The 19355-nt window shown below is 48.3% G+C and overlaps 2 protein-coding genes across 2 annotated transcripts in view; one reads left to right on the top strand and one right to left on the bottom strand.

Moving 5' to 3' along the window:
• The first annotated feature begins 625 nt into the window (after positions 1–625).
• PDRG1 (p53 and DNA damage regulated 1) lies at positions 626–10684 on the top strand. The gene is made up of 5 exons (XM_063296860.1): positions 626–812; positions 3447–3522; positions 6647–6721; positions 9146–9226; positions 10098–10684. The coding sequence occupies exons 1-5, from the start codon at positions 726–728 to the stop codon at positions 10178–10180; spliced, it is 402 nt and encodes a 133-aa protein (XP_063152930.1). The 5' UTR covers positions 626–725; the 3' UTR covers positions 10181–10684.
• A 6000-nt stretch (positions 10685–16684) lies between these two features.
• Positions 16685–19355, bottom strand: part of TTLL9 (tubulin tyrosine ligase like 9) — a 35533-nt gene continuing 32862 nt past the window's right edge. The window contains exons 12-14 of the mRNA XM_063296845.1: positions 18697–18810; positions 17293–17414; positions 16685–16755 (exon numbers count right to left, since the gene is read on the bottom strand). Of these exons, the coding sequence (XP_063152915.1) occupies positions 16685–16755; positions 17293–17414; positions 18697–18810 (307 nt within the window). The remainder of the gene's footprint in view (positions 16756–17292; positions 17415–18696; positions 18811–19355) is intronic.

Genomic DNA, 19355 nt, shown 5'->3' on the forward strand with positions numbered 1-19355 from the left:
CTTGCATTCTGGGATCAACTCCCAGAATTCCTCAGCCAGCATGCTGGCTGGAGAATTCTGGGTGTTGATGTCCACCTAACTTAATGTTGCCAGGACTGGAAAACACAGTCATAGACTGTTTGCGTGTTTACCCAGCTAATGGAACTGTTATCTATTTAAGTTGTTCACCTCTCTGGGTGTGCACAACCCAGCCGAGCAACTACTGAAATTGCACAGGCTGGATTTGTCTGTCCTTGGCTGAAACAGGGTTGGTTAGCTTGTGCCTCTGCAGGTTGTGTGAAGGTCAGGCAGTCCCCTTCCTCCGTCTATTGCAGCTTTCTACGCGTTAACTCAGTTCCCCATCCTTCCCAGCCACCTGGCCCCGCAAGAGGGCGACGATGGGACCTGTAGTCCACCCTCTTAGGACTGCGAGGGAAGGGGCGCTGGACGTCAGGAAGGAGAGCAGAGTGAATCCGGGCGCATCCTGATCCTGGGCTGGAGTCCAAGGCTTCGAAGGGCGCACGGGGGATCCCTGCCTGTCCCCCCCGTCGCCGCCCCCCGCCGGAGAAGAAGCGGGTAAGCGAGCCACCTCCTTCCAAGCCCGGTGAGGGAGACCGGCCGCCGGAAGCCCGCAGTAGGCCGCGAGGCCCGGCCGGTCGCCATGGCAACCGCCGGCCCAGGCGCCTGCGCCGACTAGGCCGCGCCGCGCCGCCCCGCTTCCAGACGTCTCTTCGGGGCCCGCCGCCATGGCCGAGCAGGATCCGGCCTTCGTGCTCCGCTACTTGGCCGAGGTGGAGGCGCTGGCCGAGGAGGTGATGGCCGCCAGGCAGCAGGTAGGCCGGGGAGGGGGGTTTGGGCGAGCTGGCGCCGCGAGGGATGATGGGGGTTGTAGTCCCCCGCCTGCCCCCCGCGCCGTCTTGGAGGAGTCTAGTTGAGGGATTTATGCCTCCCCCACCCCCCAAAATATAATTTTCGCAACAAGACTGAAGGATCGTCCCCAGATTGCAAACACTGAGGGAGTAATTGGGGGATCTCGAGAAGGAAGCATAGGACAGTCCACTTGGAAGATGACCCTCGAGATCACTTAGTCCAATTCCCAAACCCCCCCCCCCCCCCGCTCAGGGCAGCCTCCAGAGGGTCATAGCATTGTCACGTTGGAAGGGATCCCCAAAGGTCGTCTAGTCCACCCCTCTGCGTTGGGTAGGAAGCCCAGGGACGCTGCCCAGGGGAAGTGCCCGTAAAGCCTCTACTTAAAAACTTCTGCAGATGGAGACCCCCCGCCCCCCATAACAGAGGGCTCCCTTGAGGGAATTTGAGCTGGGGGGCTTTGTCCTGGGGTGGGGGGCTCAGCAGTTTGCATTGCAGGGCACCCTTACAGCTGCAGGATGGCAGCTGGGTGCTGGGTGGGATTGTGTTTGTGTGAATTAAGCCAAGCTCTCTCCACCACCACCCTCCCCCGGCACATGTAGACGGCTAGTTTTGCTGGAAAAGCTTCAGGTTACTGGATCTGGGTGCAAAGTGCCAGGCAACCAGTTGGCAGCCAAGAGAAACCGAAAACCCTCAACGCTTCAGTTGCACTTTCGCAGCTCCAACCTCCCACCGGCTGCATTCCTCTGACCGTGTTTGCAGGAGTTTGCTTCCCTGAACTATACCACATCTGACAACGAATACAAGTTTGAGCAGGAGCTGTAATGTTGACAACTTGGTCGTTTTCAGCCTGAATTAATCCCCTTCCAGGGCTGGCCCACAACCATGGTGAACCAAATGGCTGCATTTGCACTACAGGTCAAGCCACCTGCACACCCCTGCACAAACACACTTCAGCACATAGCCAAGCTCAGCGTGTTATGCAAATGCTTCTGCTAGATCTTTCACTGACCTGGTTGTGGGTGATGTATGAACACAGCCTCTGCATCTGGACTTTAAAAAAAAAATTATTTTAGTCAGTATTATCCTTATTGACAAATAAGGATGATGACAGCCAATTCCAAGACAGAGGGCCAAACCCAGCAGGGCCTGATCTGAACAACTTTGTCAGCCCTTTGAGGTAGGCCAGGCCGGAGTTCAGATAAGGATTACAGGAATGCTGTTTTAGAGTAGATCAGTGTAATAATAGAATCTTGGAAGCCTGCGGAGTTGCCCACTGCTCTGTTCACTAAGCTGAGATGGCGCGACGTGCTACAACGCAGGCCCCCAGCATGAGACGGGTGTGTGTGTGGTGGTTCTTCCCTTGGAACCCAACAGAGTCACCCTCCTGTTTAAGTAAATGAGAAGCTTGCAGTGCAGTAAAATAAATCCCAGCTCTTGACATTATGTTATTTCCAAAAGTGCCTCTAAGCTCCAAATGGGCTTCATAAATTTCCTTGGAAAATAGAAACAGTGGAAATATGCCTCCCAGCCCAGAAAAATGGGCAAAGGAAGGAGGCCAAATAGGCAGGTGACTCTTGAAGGTGTGACAGGTAGCATTCTAGTACATTGATCCTTTGTCATTGTTTACATCTCCTGGGGGAAACATTTTATTTGCAGTATTTTGTGAATGTTCCCCTCATAAGATTTTGCAGGATCACCTGCAGATAAATTTTCAAAATTCCAAACATGCCCACCATCCCCAAATGCTTGGTGACAGCTGGCTGATTGCCTGTTCAGTTTGGAAGTGTTTCACTGTCCTTTTTGGGGTCATCATCCTAAAGAATCACCACCATCATTTCTTGTCTTCCCCGTTTTGATGCAGAGAGAGGGCCAGGCAGCTCCTGCTGTCGGAAAGAAAAGAGAACAGAACTCGTCTTTTTTTTTTTTTTTTTTAGAAAATCAGAAGGAATCTGGTAGCACTTTTTCCAACTAACAAATTATATTCAGAGGCAGAAGTTTAAATCCTACATCAGTTTAGCCGCTCTGTGCATCTGATGAAATGGACTGCAGCTCACAAAGCCTGTCTTTTTTAATTAATTTGTTAGTCATAAATTTGATTTTTTTTTGGCTACCTTAGACTAACACAGGTCTCTTACAGCTGTTTTTTTTGGTAGCCTTACTTCCATATGGTGCATAATTTACTTCTATATCTTATTAAGGAATGTCCTAATCTTCCTCTTAACTATTATCCTTCCATCAGTAGAATACTCCCAATTCTTTTCACGTTTTCTTGACTGCAATACGTGCCCAATCTTCCTTTTCCTAATTGCTCCCATTTTGGGATGGCAGTGGCCTATCGTAAGGTCTCCCCGGGTTATCCTCAGAATAGGTAACTGGCTTTCCCTCCGGGATATACCACATCTGAGAGAGGGAGGTGCTGGCTGAATTGCTCATGAGGATAAAATGTGTTTTTTTGCAAAGGATTTTTGTGGCAGTATATAAATAAATAAATGAATAAATGACTTGTCCAACCTGCAAGGGGGAAGAGGGGAGCCTAGGAGATGCTTTGTAGATGAGCTTTTTAGTACAGCCTGAAATTTTAACAATTTCTCTTGTAGATTGTAGATCTGGATCAGAAACGGAACCAGAACCGGGAAGCCCTGAGGGCGCTGAGCAAGGAAATTGACTCCCCCGGTGAGTCTTTCTCTGGAACTGTGCGAAGGTGATGTTTGGCCCATCTGATCCTGGGGTGGCTTAGCCTGTCTCCTATGAACTATGGAAGTTGCCATGTAAAGGGCATAACCTGGAACTTCCTGAATGGGGATGCATCTGCCCCTTTACAATCCTATTCTCCCTGTTGTACTGGATCTAGAGAACCCCCTTGTTTGTCATAGGAATAGCATCTGATAGTTGGAGAGTGTTGATGGTGGTTCCAGAACAGTTCATTGTTCTGGATTTGTACAGGTAGTCCTCAACTTACGACCGTTCGTTTAACAATGGTCTGAAGTTACCATGGCCTTGGAATGGATGCTTTACAGCCTGTAAAGCACTGCTGAGCATTGCAAAACATGGCACCCCCCAACGGTCACATGGTCACATTTTGGGCACTTGGCAAGCGGCTCACATTTACAACCGGTTGCAGTGTCCCGTGGTTACGTGATCACATTTTGTGACATTTTTTGCCATTTTCTAGCAAAAAACCCCCATTGGGGGAGCTGGATTTGCTTAACAACTGCCGTAAAAATCAGGTCTGGTCACATGGACTTATCTGCAGCAACGTCTGGTAGAAATTCTGGTCCCAATTGTGGTCATAAGTCGAGGACTACCAGTACCTGATCCCATATCAAACATACCTGTTGACACAGCCTTTTGCTGTACTGTGTAATTTGACTTACAGGGAAAAACACAAAGCAGAAAAGATAGTTAATTTTTTCCCAGGGAACTGGTTACTTGTTTAGCCTAGAAAGGGTCCTATCAGGCTGAGAGCTAAGCTCTTTTTCCAAACATCTAGGGTGGGAAGACGGTTCCAGGTAGAGACATTTGCCTATTGTGATGTCAAGTTTGCAGACTGCATTTCCCATTGTTGCTCTTTCCCTATCTCAGCACAGTGTGTGGCTACTTGTGTGGCCACTACTGTTACTTACTCTTTTGTTTTTTAATGCGCCCACCCCCCATCACTTGTGGCTCTAGATGGCTTACCATATTAGCTGTGGGAGTCACAGCTGTAAATTCCAGCTGCGGACCTGTCCTGAAAGGCAATCCAGATTTAAATCTAGACTAGCCCCCCTTGGCTAACCCAGCAGTGTTTGGAGGGTATGAAAGAAACTGGTCTTCAGGAGAGGAAAGAAGAGTTTTCTAAACTTGGAATAACTTCTTCCCTACTCCTTGGGTAGAGGATTCAAGCGAACAAACCAACCGTTGTTGTGCTGTGAAAGAAGACTGTCTTGGCCTGAAGTGAGAAGCAAGCTCAGTGTTACAAAAACAGCTAATTGTTGCAGATGTTAACTAGCTAAGCTGAATGCAGCATGATCATTGCCAGAAAAGAAAAATACATCAATTGTCAGGGTTTTTTGTGTTTCCGTTAAAAAACAACAACAACAACTCCCAAGCGTAATGGGAAGACGCTTTCTTAGAATAAACACTGCAAATTAAAGTGCACGCCCTCAAATATTCTAGGCTTCGTAGCTGTGGGCTGAATTTGCTGTGTCTAAACAAAGGAAGTGGAATGCAAATACAAATTTACATTCTCAAAACTCTGTGCCAGGCATCCGTCCTGGTGTCGCAGTCTACGTGCTTGGCATTGCGGAATAGCTCTGCTCTCTGCTTTGGCACCTGTGAACCGTGTGGGTCCTAGAATTCCAACAGGTTTACTCCTTCCAAGATGCTTGTGTAGTCCTGGGCCTCTGTCCCTTAATGCTCATTTGATGGAGGTGTGAATTTATCATTTATCCCTCACTGCTTTGGCCAGAAGCGATGTAAAACTATTGATGCCTTCTCTGCAGTTTAGTTACTTGCTTCTTAAGGAAGCCAGCCAAGCTTCTGGATATGTTACAAGGCCTTAATTTTTTTTTTTCTAGGTTTAGGAGATGGCGGGTTTTTTATGTTCTGTAAGATTTTGTTTAAATTGGTTATATGTCTGTTTGAGCTATTGTTATCTTTCTGGAGGCTTTAGGATGGCGTGAACTGGAAAAATGACTGGAACATGAAGAACTTCCATGCTGAGTCTGAGAAAATTTGAAATATTTGTTCAGCCCTGTCCCTGGCTTATCTCCTAATAAATAGTTTTTTACAGACCTGTCTAAATAAATCACAAGGCAAAAAAAAAAAAAATATCAGAAATTCTCTTCCGTTTTTGGCATCAGTGCTAAGGCAAAAGCCTTTTTTTGTAGAATCCTGACTGGTAACAAGCGCGGGGGGGCCAACTTGTTCTCAGGGTTGGTTTGGCTCCCAAGTTTCTGAAACGCTGCTTGTAACCACAGAACATTTTTAAAAGCTGTAAAAAACAAAGAGGGTTACTGCGTGTCAGAAAACGGGGAGAGATTGGGACCCTCTGTGACAATTTGTAGTAATTACTCTTCAAAATTGTGCTGGTCATTCCCTCCCTCTGTGTCTTACACATGCCCATATATCTCCTTTTTTTTTTTCTGAAACCACGTTACAGCCAGTGACTAATGTCTGCTCTCATGGCAGCAAGATCTCCTCTTTCCTCTGGGGAAAAGTTTTGCACAGCAAACTGTCTGCGGCATAATGTAACTTTGCATTAATGGGGGCAAAGTTGAACAAATATGGTTGGCCTGTGCTGATGAGTTGATCCTTCCAGGTTTGGGGCCAGCCCTTGGTGAAGGGGGTCTTGGTCCCGTGGGGGGCTTAGCATGTTCTGTTGTACCTTATCCCAAGTCCATTTTGGCTTCTTCCTCTCCGTTTACCTACAAAAGGTAAACTAGGTCCAGTGGTCCAGCAGGCCTAGTGTCAGTACAGTGGGACTGACACTTCAGAGGCCCAGACGTGGCTGGCTATGGACAGTGTAGCAAATTCCAAATGCAGCTAAAAAGCGAGATCTTCACCATGTGCCAAAAGGAGGGTAGAGAAGGTACCATCCTGTATGCCCTGTATAACGATGCCATGATAATGAACCACAGGATTGAGGAGCCAGTGGCCCTCCAGATGTTGCCGGGGCTGCTGGGGGTTGTAGTTCGGCAACATCTGGAGGGTTTCAGGTTCCTGATCCTGACTGCTGAGATTTTAAAACAGGACCTGTTATTTAACAATAATCTGGTTGATGCTTTAAATTAAATAAGGCTTCTTTTCTTGCTTTCAGAGAAAGTCACCGTTTGCTTTGGGAATATGTTTATACAGCTTCCAAAAACAAAGACCCAGGACATGCTGCAGAGAGGTGAGGCCCCAACAGTGCTTCTGTGATCTGCTTGCAGAATTAAAGGTGTCAAGGGGTGTGCTGGACAGGATTTGGCGGACGCTGGGATGGCACCAGGCCAGTTCACAGTTTGGTCCTATCTGTGTCTTGCCCAGAAAAATGCAGAAGATCTCAGAGCATTCTGTACCACCCATTGCTCATCATGGCCCCTGTGGACCACAGAGCAGGACAGGAGAGGAAGGACACTCCTCCACTCTTGCCTCTCAGCAGCTGGGATTCATGGTTGCTGATAGGCTAATCATCTACGACAGCATTTCTCAACCCTGGCCACGTTAAGACACATGGACTTCAACTCCCGGAATTCCCCCAGTCAGCTGCTGGCTGGGGGGATTCTGGGAGTTGAAATCCATGCGTCCTAAAGTGGCCATAGCTAAGAAACACTGATCTTTGAATTGGTCAGGTCCTCTTTTTAATATCCTCCAGATTAGTGGCCATCACCAGGTGTGAAGGCATGGTTGAATTTTGTATTCCAAGCATGGTCACACAAGAGATTTATTGAGGGGCATACAAGTAGTCCTCACTTAACAACCAGAATTGGGACTGGAATTTCAGTCCCTAAGCGATGCGGTCATTAAGCAAATCCGAGCCTGATTTTATGACCTTTTTTGTGGTGGTCATTAAGTGAATCACATGGTTGTTAAGCAAGCCATGTGGTTGTTAAGTGAATCATGCGGTTTCCCATTGGTTTTGTTTGCCAGAAGCCAGCTGGGAAGGTTGAAAATGGTGATCATGTGACTGCAGGGACGCTGTGCCTGTTTTAAATGTGAACTGGTTGCCAAGTACCCAAATCGCAATCACATGACCGCAGGGATGCTGCGATGGTCATAAGTCAGTTTTTTCAGCTCCGTTGTAAGTCTGAACTGTCGCTAAATGAATGGTCGTTAAGCAAGGACTACCTGTAGCTACGTTTGCAGTTTTAATTTCAGTTCCTTCCTTCATCGTTCCTAGCCCATTGCTCACTTTGTTTTTTCGCTGTGGCCGCACACCAAGGGGATACTTCCCTGAACTCTTTCCTACAACCCCAAGACCCTTCTGGTCAGTCACTGCCAGCTCAGAAGTCACTAGTGTCAATTGCGTGTGAAAACTGCCCCGCTCCCACCGAACGTACAGGTTGCCTGTCGCTTCTGATTAGGCGACCGCAAATGCATTTAACTGCCTTTAAGGGTCTGATAACTCACTCTTAGGAGCCCCTTGTTCTCTGGAGCTGTAGCCGCAGGATGAGAGAGAGTTTATTTTCCTCCGAGGAAGAGGCCCCTGCTAAGAGATCCTTTTCCTCTCGTTGGGAGCCCTGCTCTTCTTCCCAGAGTTTCCGTTCTGGCGGAGGGCGGAGGGCGGTTACCGCTCTGGCGGAATGCCCCCCCCCCGTTCCGTTTCTGACCGTTTCCCCCACCAGACCCTTCCTTTCTCGGCTACTGCGGATCAGCCGGTCTGTTTGGCAGCTGCGGGGTGAGACGGCCAACGCTGGCCAAGGCTTGGGGCCTGCTGGATTCCTGTGGGCTTCCGAGAGTTGCTACCTTTCCATGAAATCCCTCCTCTGGTTAGGAAAGCATCGAGCATCCTAGTCTTCCGGATGAAACGAAAACAGGTTGCCGGGGGCCTGTACAGCACCCGGCCGTCCTTGGCGTTGAAGAGGGACCAAAGACTGAAGTGACGTAACGGGAGAGCAGCAACGCCTTTGTTCCATGTGGGTCGTCCTGCTCTTTCTTCCAGTCTCCCTGCGTATTTCTGTGGGGGGACCAGCGTTTTCAGGAACCAGATTGGGTCGTACCCCCCACTCCTTCTCGTGGGAATTGCATAATGCCTTGCCATGCTGTTAGAAAGCGGTGCCAGTCCCTGCACATGTTTCTCAGGGCCATCTGCAGTTCTGTGTGAGAGGACCTAGTTAAAACAACAACAGCACAAATCAAACCCACGCCACCTGTGCTCCCAGGCATCTCGGCTTTTCAGAGCCTTTGGCAAAGTGTGCACAGCCAGGTACCTATCAAAATGACCGCACAGAGGAAAAATTCAGGCCTGCTCTGGGCTACCGGTCTTGTAATGAAAAGAAAAAAAAATCTTTGCATTGAATTTTCTAAAAAGCGTAGGGGTGCAGATCCAAAATTTCTCCAGAAGCTTGGGTTGATTATTTTAAAAACTGGGTTGTTTTCACAGAACCCAGAAAGAGAAAATTCAACATAAACAAGCTCTGCAAGGGGTTTCCCTCTGTGTGTGTGTGTGTCTGTTGGGGGGGGACTATGTCTGTGTGGTAGAAGCAGCAGTAAAGGAAAAGGCCCTTTTATGATGATGGTTGCATTTCTAAGAGAAAGCAAGAGATGCTGTGAATTAATTCCAGTGGGCATCATTGTGAGTTTTAAATGGCCCGCTACACCTCTCCTTTTTCTCCAGATCAAGAGCTACTGGATGAAGAAATCACGAAATTGCAGAAGGAACTCAAAGTGAAAGTCGGCAGACTCTTCGAGGCCCAGGGTAGGTGCCAGCTGGTACATACAGGTAGTCCTCGACTTACGACCGCTCTTTTAACGGTCTGAAGTTACGATGGCCTCGGAATGGGTGCTTTACGGCCTGTAAAGCACTTCCAAGTGTCACAAAATGTCATGCACGCATCCCCCCCACGGTCGCATGGTCACATTTTGGGCACTTGGAAACCAGCTCGTGTTTATGACCAGTTGCCGCATCCTGCAGTCAACTGGTTGCGTTTTGCAACATTTTTTGCTGTTTTCCAGCAAAAAATGCCCATTGGGGAAGCTGGATTTGCTTAAAGATCAGAGTGATTCACTTAACAACCACCATAGAAATGGTCGTAAAATTGGATCCGATCATGTGGTGACCTGACTTAAGACCGCAACGACTTACAATGGAAATTCCAGTCCCAGTTGTGGTCATGAGGACTACCTGTAGTTGCATGAATGGTAGCTTACCTTCCTTGGCGCGGTTTGATTCAGACTTGAATGTTTAGTGGTGCAATTAAGATCTCCTTCCCTCCAACCTTAAGGCAGTAAGATACTCCCCAAGAGCCATGTGGGGTAGTTGGGAAGGTCCGGACTGGGAGTAGGGACCCACATCCTGGTCCCCCCTCACTCACAGAAGTTCCCTGGGTGGCTTTGGGCCGGTCCCTCCCGCTCAGCCCCAGAGACGGCGTGACACAGTTGTGGAAGTGCCGAATTAGCAGCAGGAAGAGGCAGGTCCAAGTCCCCCCACCCACCCCAGCCACAGAGACTCCTGGGGGATTTGGGGCCTCCCTCTCAGTCCCAGATCCAGGATGTTTAGGGAGTGATGGCGTTGGGCTAGGGGTGGGGAGACCCCGTGACGGTTTAATGTCTCCTTATTCTCTCTGAAGGTAAGCCAGAACTGAAAGGCTACGACTTGAAGCCCTTGAATGCCGAAGAAATGTGGTTCATGAGGAAGGTGGTGGACAAGTGAAGCAATCTCCTGCTGTGGATTCCTGCGCCTGCCCCCAGCATGGGAAGCACGGGCAGGAGAGTTGCTTTCCACGCTTCTCGCCTAGGAAACCGGGTGCATTTGCTGAGCCACTGGGCATCTCATTGGCGCCTTTTATGGGAGGTGTGTTCTTCAAGCCAGTGAGATTATTGCAAATTTGACAAGAGAACACAACGCTGAAGCTTTCTGCAGCATGCACAGGCAACGAAATCTGAGGAGCGAGACGGTTCCTTTAGGTCAGAATTTTGCCCTTTTAAGGTTGGATGCTGAATACAGATTAGTGGAAAGAAGGTGGTAGGGTTCCATGTTTTTCTAGTTTCTACGCACACGACCTGTGTGATAATAAACTGAGCAAGACTCCAAAATCCGTTGGTTGAATGGTGGAAAATGATTTCTTCTTTACTTTGGTTGTGTTTGTATATCCTCAGCAATTGTCTGTATTAAAACTCTGAAAATAGAGCCAGAAAAAGTGCTGCTTGGCTAGCAGATGAAAGACATTGGTATACAATTGGCATAAAGGGCAGGGAGCAGGTGGACCATCCCCACTCTCAGCCGGTAGGAGCCACTGCCCATCAGGATACTGTGTGTGCGCCTTCTGTTGCCTGGTTTGGACTGTATTTATAAATTGGGCTTGTCTTGCGTTTTAGGAAGAGCAGTGCATGGCTAGTAGGCAAAAAAGCCAAACGGTAGAGCTGGGAAACTAGCCTCATCCCTTTCCTCCAGGCAGATACCTGCTGGTTGTCCTACACATTTAAACGTGGATGCGCTCCAGTTGCAAGCAGAAGCTTAGCCCCTTCCCCTGGTCAAATTGCATGGTTCAGTGAATCCCCAGGTGAGCAGAAGCAGGCGCAACCTCTGTACAATAGATGACATCCTCAAGGTGCCGGATGCATGCATGCATACTTACTTATTTATTTCCCACATTTCTGCACCGCGCATCTCGCAGGCGACTCTGGGTGACTTACAATTCGATTAAAATACCAAGAGATTAAAATAATGAAAATAAGTACATCATAAAATATAAAATATAGAAAATATTTAAAATTTATATAAAATGTAAAGTCCTCAGGGCCTCATCACAGCACCACCCACCCCGAAGGTTGACTATCCCCCCTCCCACCTCAAGCGAGGTGGCAAAGCCAGGCCTTCACTCCCTTTTGGAAGGCTGGGAGAGTGGGGACCTGCCTCACCTCTGGGGGTAATGTGTTCCACAGGGCGGGGGCCACGGCAGAGAAGGCCCTCCTCCCGGACCATGCTAGTCGGCAATCCCTCATGGCCAGGGTCCATAGCATGCCCTCTCTGCCTGAACGGGTGGGACGAGTCAATGCAATGGGGGTGAGGCAGTCCCTCAGGTAGCCTGGACCCATGCCATGGAGGGCTTCGAAGGTGATGACCAACACCTTGAATTGGACCTTGAATTGCAAACCGGCACCCAATGCAGCTCTCGCAGCAAAGGTGTTACGTGTGCCAACCTTGGGGCTCCCAAGACTGCTTGCGTGGCCACATTCTGCACCAGCTGTAGCTTCCTGATGGTCTTCAAGGGTAGCCCCATGTAGACTGTGTTGCAGTAGTCTATATGGGAGATGACTAGGGCATGAATGACTGACCGGAGGGCCTCCTGATCCAGGAAGGGGCATAACTGGTGCACAACATGAAGTTGTGCAAAGGCCCTCCTGGCCACGGCTGCCACCTGCTCTTCAAACAGGAGTCCTGAGTCCAGGAGGACCTCCAGGTTTTGCACCAGATCTGTCTGGGGCAGTGCAACCCCATCTGGAACCAAAGATGGTAAATTCCTGGATACCCGGGAGCCCCCAACCCACAGTATTATTAATGTGCAGTTGTGTACATATTCAAAATAAGAAATCAGTTAGTATGACAGATGCAGTGGAGGCTCTTTCAGAATGTAGCACCTCCTTTGGCAGAAATAACTTTGAAATGTTTCCTGTAACCCACAGGAATCTTTTCTATTCTTTCTTTTGGAATTTTTTTTCCCACTCTTTCTTGCAGAACTATTTTAGCTCAGAAATATTCCTAGGTCTCCTTGCACAGGTGGCATGCTTGAGATCTCCTTACAGATTTTCAATCATAGTCAAGTCTGGGGACTATGAAGACCATTGCAAACTCTTTATCTTCTTTCTTGCCGGTAATTCATGGTTCATTTGGAGGTATGTTCAAATTGTTCTCTTGATGAAACATTCAACCTCTTTTCAGCTGGTTTCAGTTTCTTCACTGGCTGGGGGATATTAGCTTCTAGGATATGTGGATATTTAGTTGAATTCATCCCTTGCTCCACCCGCACAATATTTTCTGCGCCAATGGAATCTCACAGTCTTCACAATCACACACCACAACAGAACCTTTGCTGAACTTAACAATTAAGATGTTCTTTTCTTCAAATGCTTCATCCTCTTTTCTCCAAATGTATTGTGTGTGGTTGTGTTGGAGCAGTTTTTGTTTCGTCAGTCCAAAGTACTTTATTCCAAAACATTTGGGGCTTTTTATGAGATGATAAAGAGATTAGGATGGCTCCAACCCTGCTGGCTTTTCATAAGGCCCTAAAGACCTGCTTCTGTGCCCGGACCCGGGGCCTCAAGTGTATGAAAGGTCCCGTCTCCTGACTGTGCTGACGACGGTCGGTTGTGATATATTCCTTGGCTGCTGTGCATTTTAATGTTTATATTTTGGGATGGGAATTGTGTTTAATTTATGTTAAGATCGTTCACTGCCCAGAGTCACTTGCTGAGATGGACGGCCATCGAATGATTTTCTTTTCCATATCTCTAACAACGGCCTTGGTGTTGAGACTGGAGAAAAGATTTCCTTCTGACCACTGTCTCCTACAGGTAGTCCTCGCTTAACAATGGTCATTGGGGCCAGAATTTCTGTTGCTAAGTGATGCAGTCGTAAAGCGTGAGTCGTGTGATTGCATTGCTTAGCAATGGCAATCCCGGCACTCCCTATTGCTGTCACTAAGCGAGGATCATGGGTCGTTAAGTGAGTCCCAGGTGGCAGGTAAGTGGCTGCTGCCGGGTGGGGGGGAGTGCGAGCAACTTACCGGAACCACTTGCGTCCTTCCCTGCCGGCTTCCCCCTTGACTTTGCTTGTGGGAAGCCGGCAGGGCAGGTCGCAAATAGAGAGCACGTGACCCTGGGACGCTGCAATGGTTGTAAGTGCGAGCTGGTTGCCAAGTGCCCAGATCACGCTCACGTGATCGTGGGGTTGCTGGGATGGCTGGAACTCTGAGGACTGGTCGTAAATACCACTCATTCAGCACCATTGTAACTTCACATGGTCACTGAACGAGCGGTCGTTAAACGAGGACTACCTGTATCGTATCATTGTTCCATGTGGTATTGTGGACTACGGACAACTACTCCAGTCTTAGTGGGTTCTGTTTTGTGGATCCGACCAGTTTTCAGACAGTTCTAGAAGAGTTTTTTCTTGATTTCCAGATCTTGCTTTGACTTCAGCACAACTTCCATTTCTTAACAGTGTTCTCTTAAAGATGAGATTGCTAGCTGGAGGCATGTAGAGATATTTTTATAGCCTTCCAGATTTATCAGAGTGAATTATCTCCATTTTCAAATACTCAGACAGCTGCTTAGAGGCGTCCGTGGAAGTTGTAAATAGACAGGACAGCTGTCACAACCTGAGAAATTAAAAGGGTCAGGGGTATTTGCTCACCTGTGGAATTTCCTTCTGGCTAATTGCAAACCTAAGAAGTCCATTGCCTTTTTGGGCCTTATCAGCAACTTTAATCAGCAAAAAAAAAAGCCCTGGATATACTGAAATGTCCAGATTTCTGCACCTGCCATAATCACTGATTTCTTTTTTGCATCTGCAAAGATCTGCACAAACGAGAGTATTGTCTGCATTCCAGTCGGCAGAAAGACGTCACCTTTAACCGTGGAGATCTTGAGTCAGCTCTTGTCCACTTAGGGATCCGCCAGAACGTATGACCGAGGGGCCTGGGGTGGGAGGGGAGGTGTTCAAATTTTGCACGCAACTGCATATACAGCTGGATGCTGGTAATTGATTTTAGTGGAGATTATCAGTATTCTGAAGAAATCCAGTTTGGCTAACTCGACTTACCATAACTTTGCTGTACAATAAAATGTTTATTTTTCTTCCTTGGGAAGTGAAACCTTCGCATCCCGACTCACAAAATGCAGGGGATTAAGACACCTGGTCACCCTTTCCTTCCGAACGTCTTCTGTGCCTTACTTCACCAGCAGATGGTGGGCTTCCCCACTCCCAGCTTTCTGGGCAAGCCCTGGTCTGTTCAGTCCCCAAATTAACCCATTTCAGGTGGGAATGGGGGGCTGCTGCTGCTGGATTTCAGGAGAGTTCACTTGAAATCATTCGGCCCCTAGGGGGCGCGTTTTTCAGCTGCTTGGAAACCTGAAATGGTCAGAAGGGCTAAAAAACCTGCTCTCTCACATGCACGCTCAACAAAGGCCGATACGCTGTCTGGGCCAGGAGTGAATCGATCAGCAGGCCTTGGGGTCAACAGCAGCATGTCAGCCTCTTGCGGCAAAGCAGAAGCCGGAGCAATTTGCGTGGGCATCGGAGCGGCTCCTGCTGGGGTGCTCGGCTGAGGTTGAAGAGGGACCTTGTGCCACCCCACAGCTGGCATCAGAAGCACAAGTGACCGCAGAAGACTTGCCACCACCCCAACGTGACGGCTTGCGATGTCATTTACTTGCTTGTTTCATGCCCATCTCTCACAAGTGACTCTGGGTGGCTTGCAAAGATGAAAACACAGAAAGCCCCCCACATGCAACACCCCCAGTCCCCCCCCCAAAACCCACTCTCTCTTCTGCCAGGAATCTGAAGTGGCATCTCCGTTTGGATTGCTTGCAAAGAACAGTGGGGGGGGGGGTTTCCCTTCAAAGGTGCAATGGATTTTGGCTTATTCGCTCAACCTTTAAATTGGAATCTGAGCACAGCCATCCATTGCTAATGCTCCAAGATATCACCCAGTTGTCAATTGGCAGTCACCAGAAGTCAACACTGACTCGAAGGCCCGAATGTATACTGTATATAAAAAATTCCCTTCTCACCCCGTGGGTGGTGTGTGTCTCCCTCAATCCCGGCTCCTCCACCAGAGGCCCGGGAGTCTGAGGGTCCTGCGCAGGATCTTGGCTGCTCCGAGCACGGCACTCTTCTGGCCAGAGAGCTCTGAGGTTGCTCCTGGGGTCTGTTGGAGCCCCTCTCCCAGCTTGGGAGTCACAGCCCCAGTGCCCCTAGCACCCCCGGGACCCCTTTGGCCTTCCCGTTCCACATCCTCCCCAGTTCCTCCTTCAGGCCCTGGGACTTCTCCAACCTCTCCTCCTCCCTGATTCTGTGGTGGTACAATCCCTATAACACATACATACATACCCCTTATTTAGTGTAAGATAGTGAAACGTAAATACTCAAGGTTAAGGGGAAAAAAAGGTAACTCCAGAACTGTCCAACTCATGAGGAAACAATCTTGATTTTTTTTTTTATTGAAAGGGAAATATGAAATAGAACGTAATACTGCACCTCTGGATTTAACAGAGCTCTGACAAAGTCGGTAAAGATTTATGAACACTATTCACGATATGTAGTAATTTATACAGAGACATAAAGACAACAGACAATAAAGATTTAATTAGTGCACACAAGTCTTTTTAAATAATTTTAATGTTTTTATTATGAATATAATTTTTAACGCTTGTTTCTTTTATGGTCTGTTTTTACTGAATGCCGCCCAGAGTCACATTCGTGAGCGGGCGGCTATATATATGTGATGAATGAATGAATGGTGAATTCCATTAACCTCCAGCTCATTGTAAAATGGAGGTCATGCTGTACAAGTGCAGGCTGAGGTTTCTGTATCCCTGCCATCCCTAATGCTGCAATCACACGCATGCCAAAAAAGAAGAAAGCAGCACGTTTCTTTAGGGCCAGGATGCTGTATATCCAGGGAATATATCAATATCCCCATTCCTTGGTATTATTTGCCAGTAAGAACAAAAGAAGCAGGTTTTTGGATTCTTTGTAGTACAAAAGCATTCATTTTTATTCATGCTCATTATAGCACATTTGAATTGGGGGCAGGACGGGCAGAAATGGTTTTAGCTAAGGCGCTTCCCTCTGCCCAGCTTCAGTGCATATGATGGCAACTCTTTTCCTTCTGCCACTCAGCAGAGCAAATGTTATACAGCTTTTTCTGTGCTTTTGTGGTCAGTCTGTCTTGGGAAGGCATCGGTTCCTTGAGCAATCTCTGACTGTAGGTAACTTGCTGTACATCCATCTTCAAAGCCACCCTGTGCTCCTGCCTGGCCCGCCGGATGTGCCCCCCTCCAAAGCAAAGGGACACCCAGCTGACGTTGGTTGAGGCAGGAAAGCTGGTAAGTGTCCCTGGTTTAGCTCTATATTGCAGGGTATAGGATATAAAGCCCCCCCCCCCAGCTTCAGGTCATTTTTTTAAAACTCTGGCCGCATTCTGGCTGATCCTTAAACTTTTTGCTGGGCCTGAAACGACTTGAAAAGCTGCTTCAGCTGTTTCTTTCTGTCATTGTTGTAACCTGCAATGGAAGAGAGAAGATGATGTTAGGTAAAAAATCAGGAGTCTGGTTGCACCTTTTCCAACTAATGCGTTTTACTCAAAGGTGGAGATGCAGCTCACAGAAGCTTCTGCCTTTGAATAAAATGCCTGAGTTGGAAAAGGTGCAACCAGACTCCTGATTTTTTCCCACCCCTCACACATCTCTCCTCCTTTAAGGCATTAGGTGTGCCTTCTTTCCTGCATGGAGTAAGGGACAGAGGAATAAGCCACATCTCATCAATCGGGCATCGAGCCAAGAAGGAAGGAAAGAATCTCGTTCTCTCCCCCTGCCTTCTGGTGAAGGCATTTTCCAAGTGAAAATGTGGGGGAGTTGGAAATTTAAACCAAACCAAAGTGCTTTTTGAAGTGCTTGTGCACAATATTTTTCAGGGGAGGGATGCCCAGCCTCCCCAGATGGATCCTTGTTGGACAGGCCCACCGCTACCCGCCAGGCCAGCCTCCGAAGCATTGGCCCTCAACCCCAAGAATCCCTCCCAACAGCCGTCCAGTAGAATACCTAGGTGTGTGTTTGCCACAAAACCGTTCATTGGCGTATCCAGATTTCCATCTTCTCTGCTGACGGGGCCATCGTTCCATATAAGATCAAAGCCCCCCACGCGCTTCTCCTTCCCCGTCAAACTGCAAGGACAAAGGATGAGTATCAAGCGCCCGCGGCTTTGCAGAAGGGCCTCTATTGCTCACCAGGAGTAAAGGCCCCTTTACTCCAAGGGCTGTGGCTGAAGCAGCAGATGGAAAGCGGGTATCCCTGCCTTTGAGAAGTCTTTCTGTGAGTTTCTGTGGCCAAAGAAACAAGAAGGTGTTCTACAGTGAAGGGTGCTCTGCTCTCTACGTGCCTTTTGCTGTTGGATACTTTTGGCTTATCTCCAATCCGTGACTTTGGATTCCACATAAGGATACGCCCAAATGATGGCTTGGGAGAAATGTGGGCTTAGCTCCTTCGTCTCCAGCAGCTGAACAGACTAGCCACACTGAGTGCAAAGGACGTAGAGAACAGGAAGGTGCAGCCAACATGCTTGCAGGTTGTAATTAAGTTATCCTATTTGTAGCCTTCTTAAACGTCAGCTGCATTCAGACAACGTGCTTATCCTCTTTCCAGATTTAATCCATTTTCTGGATTTGCACATTCAAGAACAAGAACTAATGGCCTAAACATCCTGGCTCATCTGAGTAACACTCCAGCCTGTGGACGACCAACACTGTCTTCCTTTACTGTACTATTAAATGCTCAAGTCTTTTAGTAGGAGTAGATTAAGAGCACAAATAGAGTTAACAGCAGGGCTAAGAAGAAAAAAAGAGGTCCTTGCACAACAGAAGCCTGGGAATCTGTTCCCGAGAGAGAGCAATGCTATTGACGGACAAGCTCTGTTTTGCTTACACCAGTGTTTCTCAACCGTGGCAGCGTGAAGATGGGTGGACTTCAACTCCCAGAATTCCCCAGCCAGAAGGCTGGCTAGGGAATTTTGTGAGTTGAAGTCCACCCATCTTCAAGCGGCCACGGTTGAGAAGCACTGGCTTACACCAAAGAGTGGAAGTTCTACCCTTGTGGGAAAAGACATGTGCTAAATGGTCCAAGGAAAGGATCTCATTCTTGTCCTCTGGTCAAATTCAACCTCCACCAATATGATGCCTTCTAGATGGGTTGAGCAAGAACCACCATCATCTCCAGGCAGCATGACTATTGGTTGGTAGTTTGATAAATCTGGAGGGGACCAGGTTGAGGATGCTTGTGTATGGGCAGATATTGGTTTCTGCAAGAAACAACAGGAAAGCCAGTATGTGAGGGTAATCAGGAGGTCGTGGTTACACCGCTTGAAAGCTTTTCTGGTGTCTGTTGCATCCCTATGTGAGTAATGGAAAAGGTGCGCTGAAATGCCCCTGGCTCTCTCGGTGCTCAACCCACCGGCCTTCCATGTCCACGATGTTCAGCGTGTCTTCCAAGAGGCGTGTCTTGAAGTCATGGTCTTCCTGGCTGCTGGCAGTGAGAGAAGGAGAGGCATTGACCTCGAGCAGCCACCTGTCCAGGACAGGACAAAGAATGTCAGAAGAGAATTCATAGCATGCTCTGGTTGGAAGGGACCTGGTTGGAGGTCTTCTAGTCCAACCCCTTGCCCAAGGCAGGAATTCTTAGACCATCCCAGACAATTGGCTGCCAACCTTTGCTTGAAAACCTCCCATGAAGGAGCCCCCACAACTTCCCCAGGAGGAAGCCTGTTCTACTGCTTCATGGCTCTGTGGTTGGGAAGGTCCTCCTGCCTTCAAATTTGGATCTCTCACTCTGTAAAGCTTCTACCTGTGGAGCCCTTGGTGCTCTCTGAGCCTGGTTGTTTTCTTGCAGACGTTTCATTGCCAGGCTAGGCAGCGTCTTCAGTGCCAAGAGGGAGTGGGCCTTGCTCTCGGTTTATACACCGTGGCTTGCCCTTCTTGTGTTGGTGGGGGTGTTGTTCTCTCCTTGGGAGTTCCTTGATTGGGCTGTTGTTTGCTGCAAAGAACTCCCAAGGAGAGAACAACACCCCCACCAACACAAGCAGGGCCAGCCACGGTGTATAAACTGAGAGCAAG

The sequence above is a fragment of the Candoia aspera genome, chromosome 3 (genome assembly GCF_035149785.1).
Source record: "Candoia aspera isolate rCanAsp1 chromosome 3, rCanAsp1.hap2, whole genome shotgun sequence".
Classification (NCBI taxonomy): Eukaryota; Metazoa; Chordata; class Lepidosauria; order Squamata; family Boidae; genus Candoia; species Candoia aspera.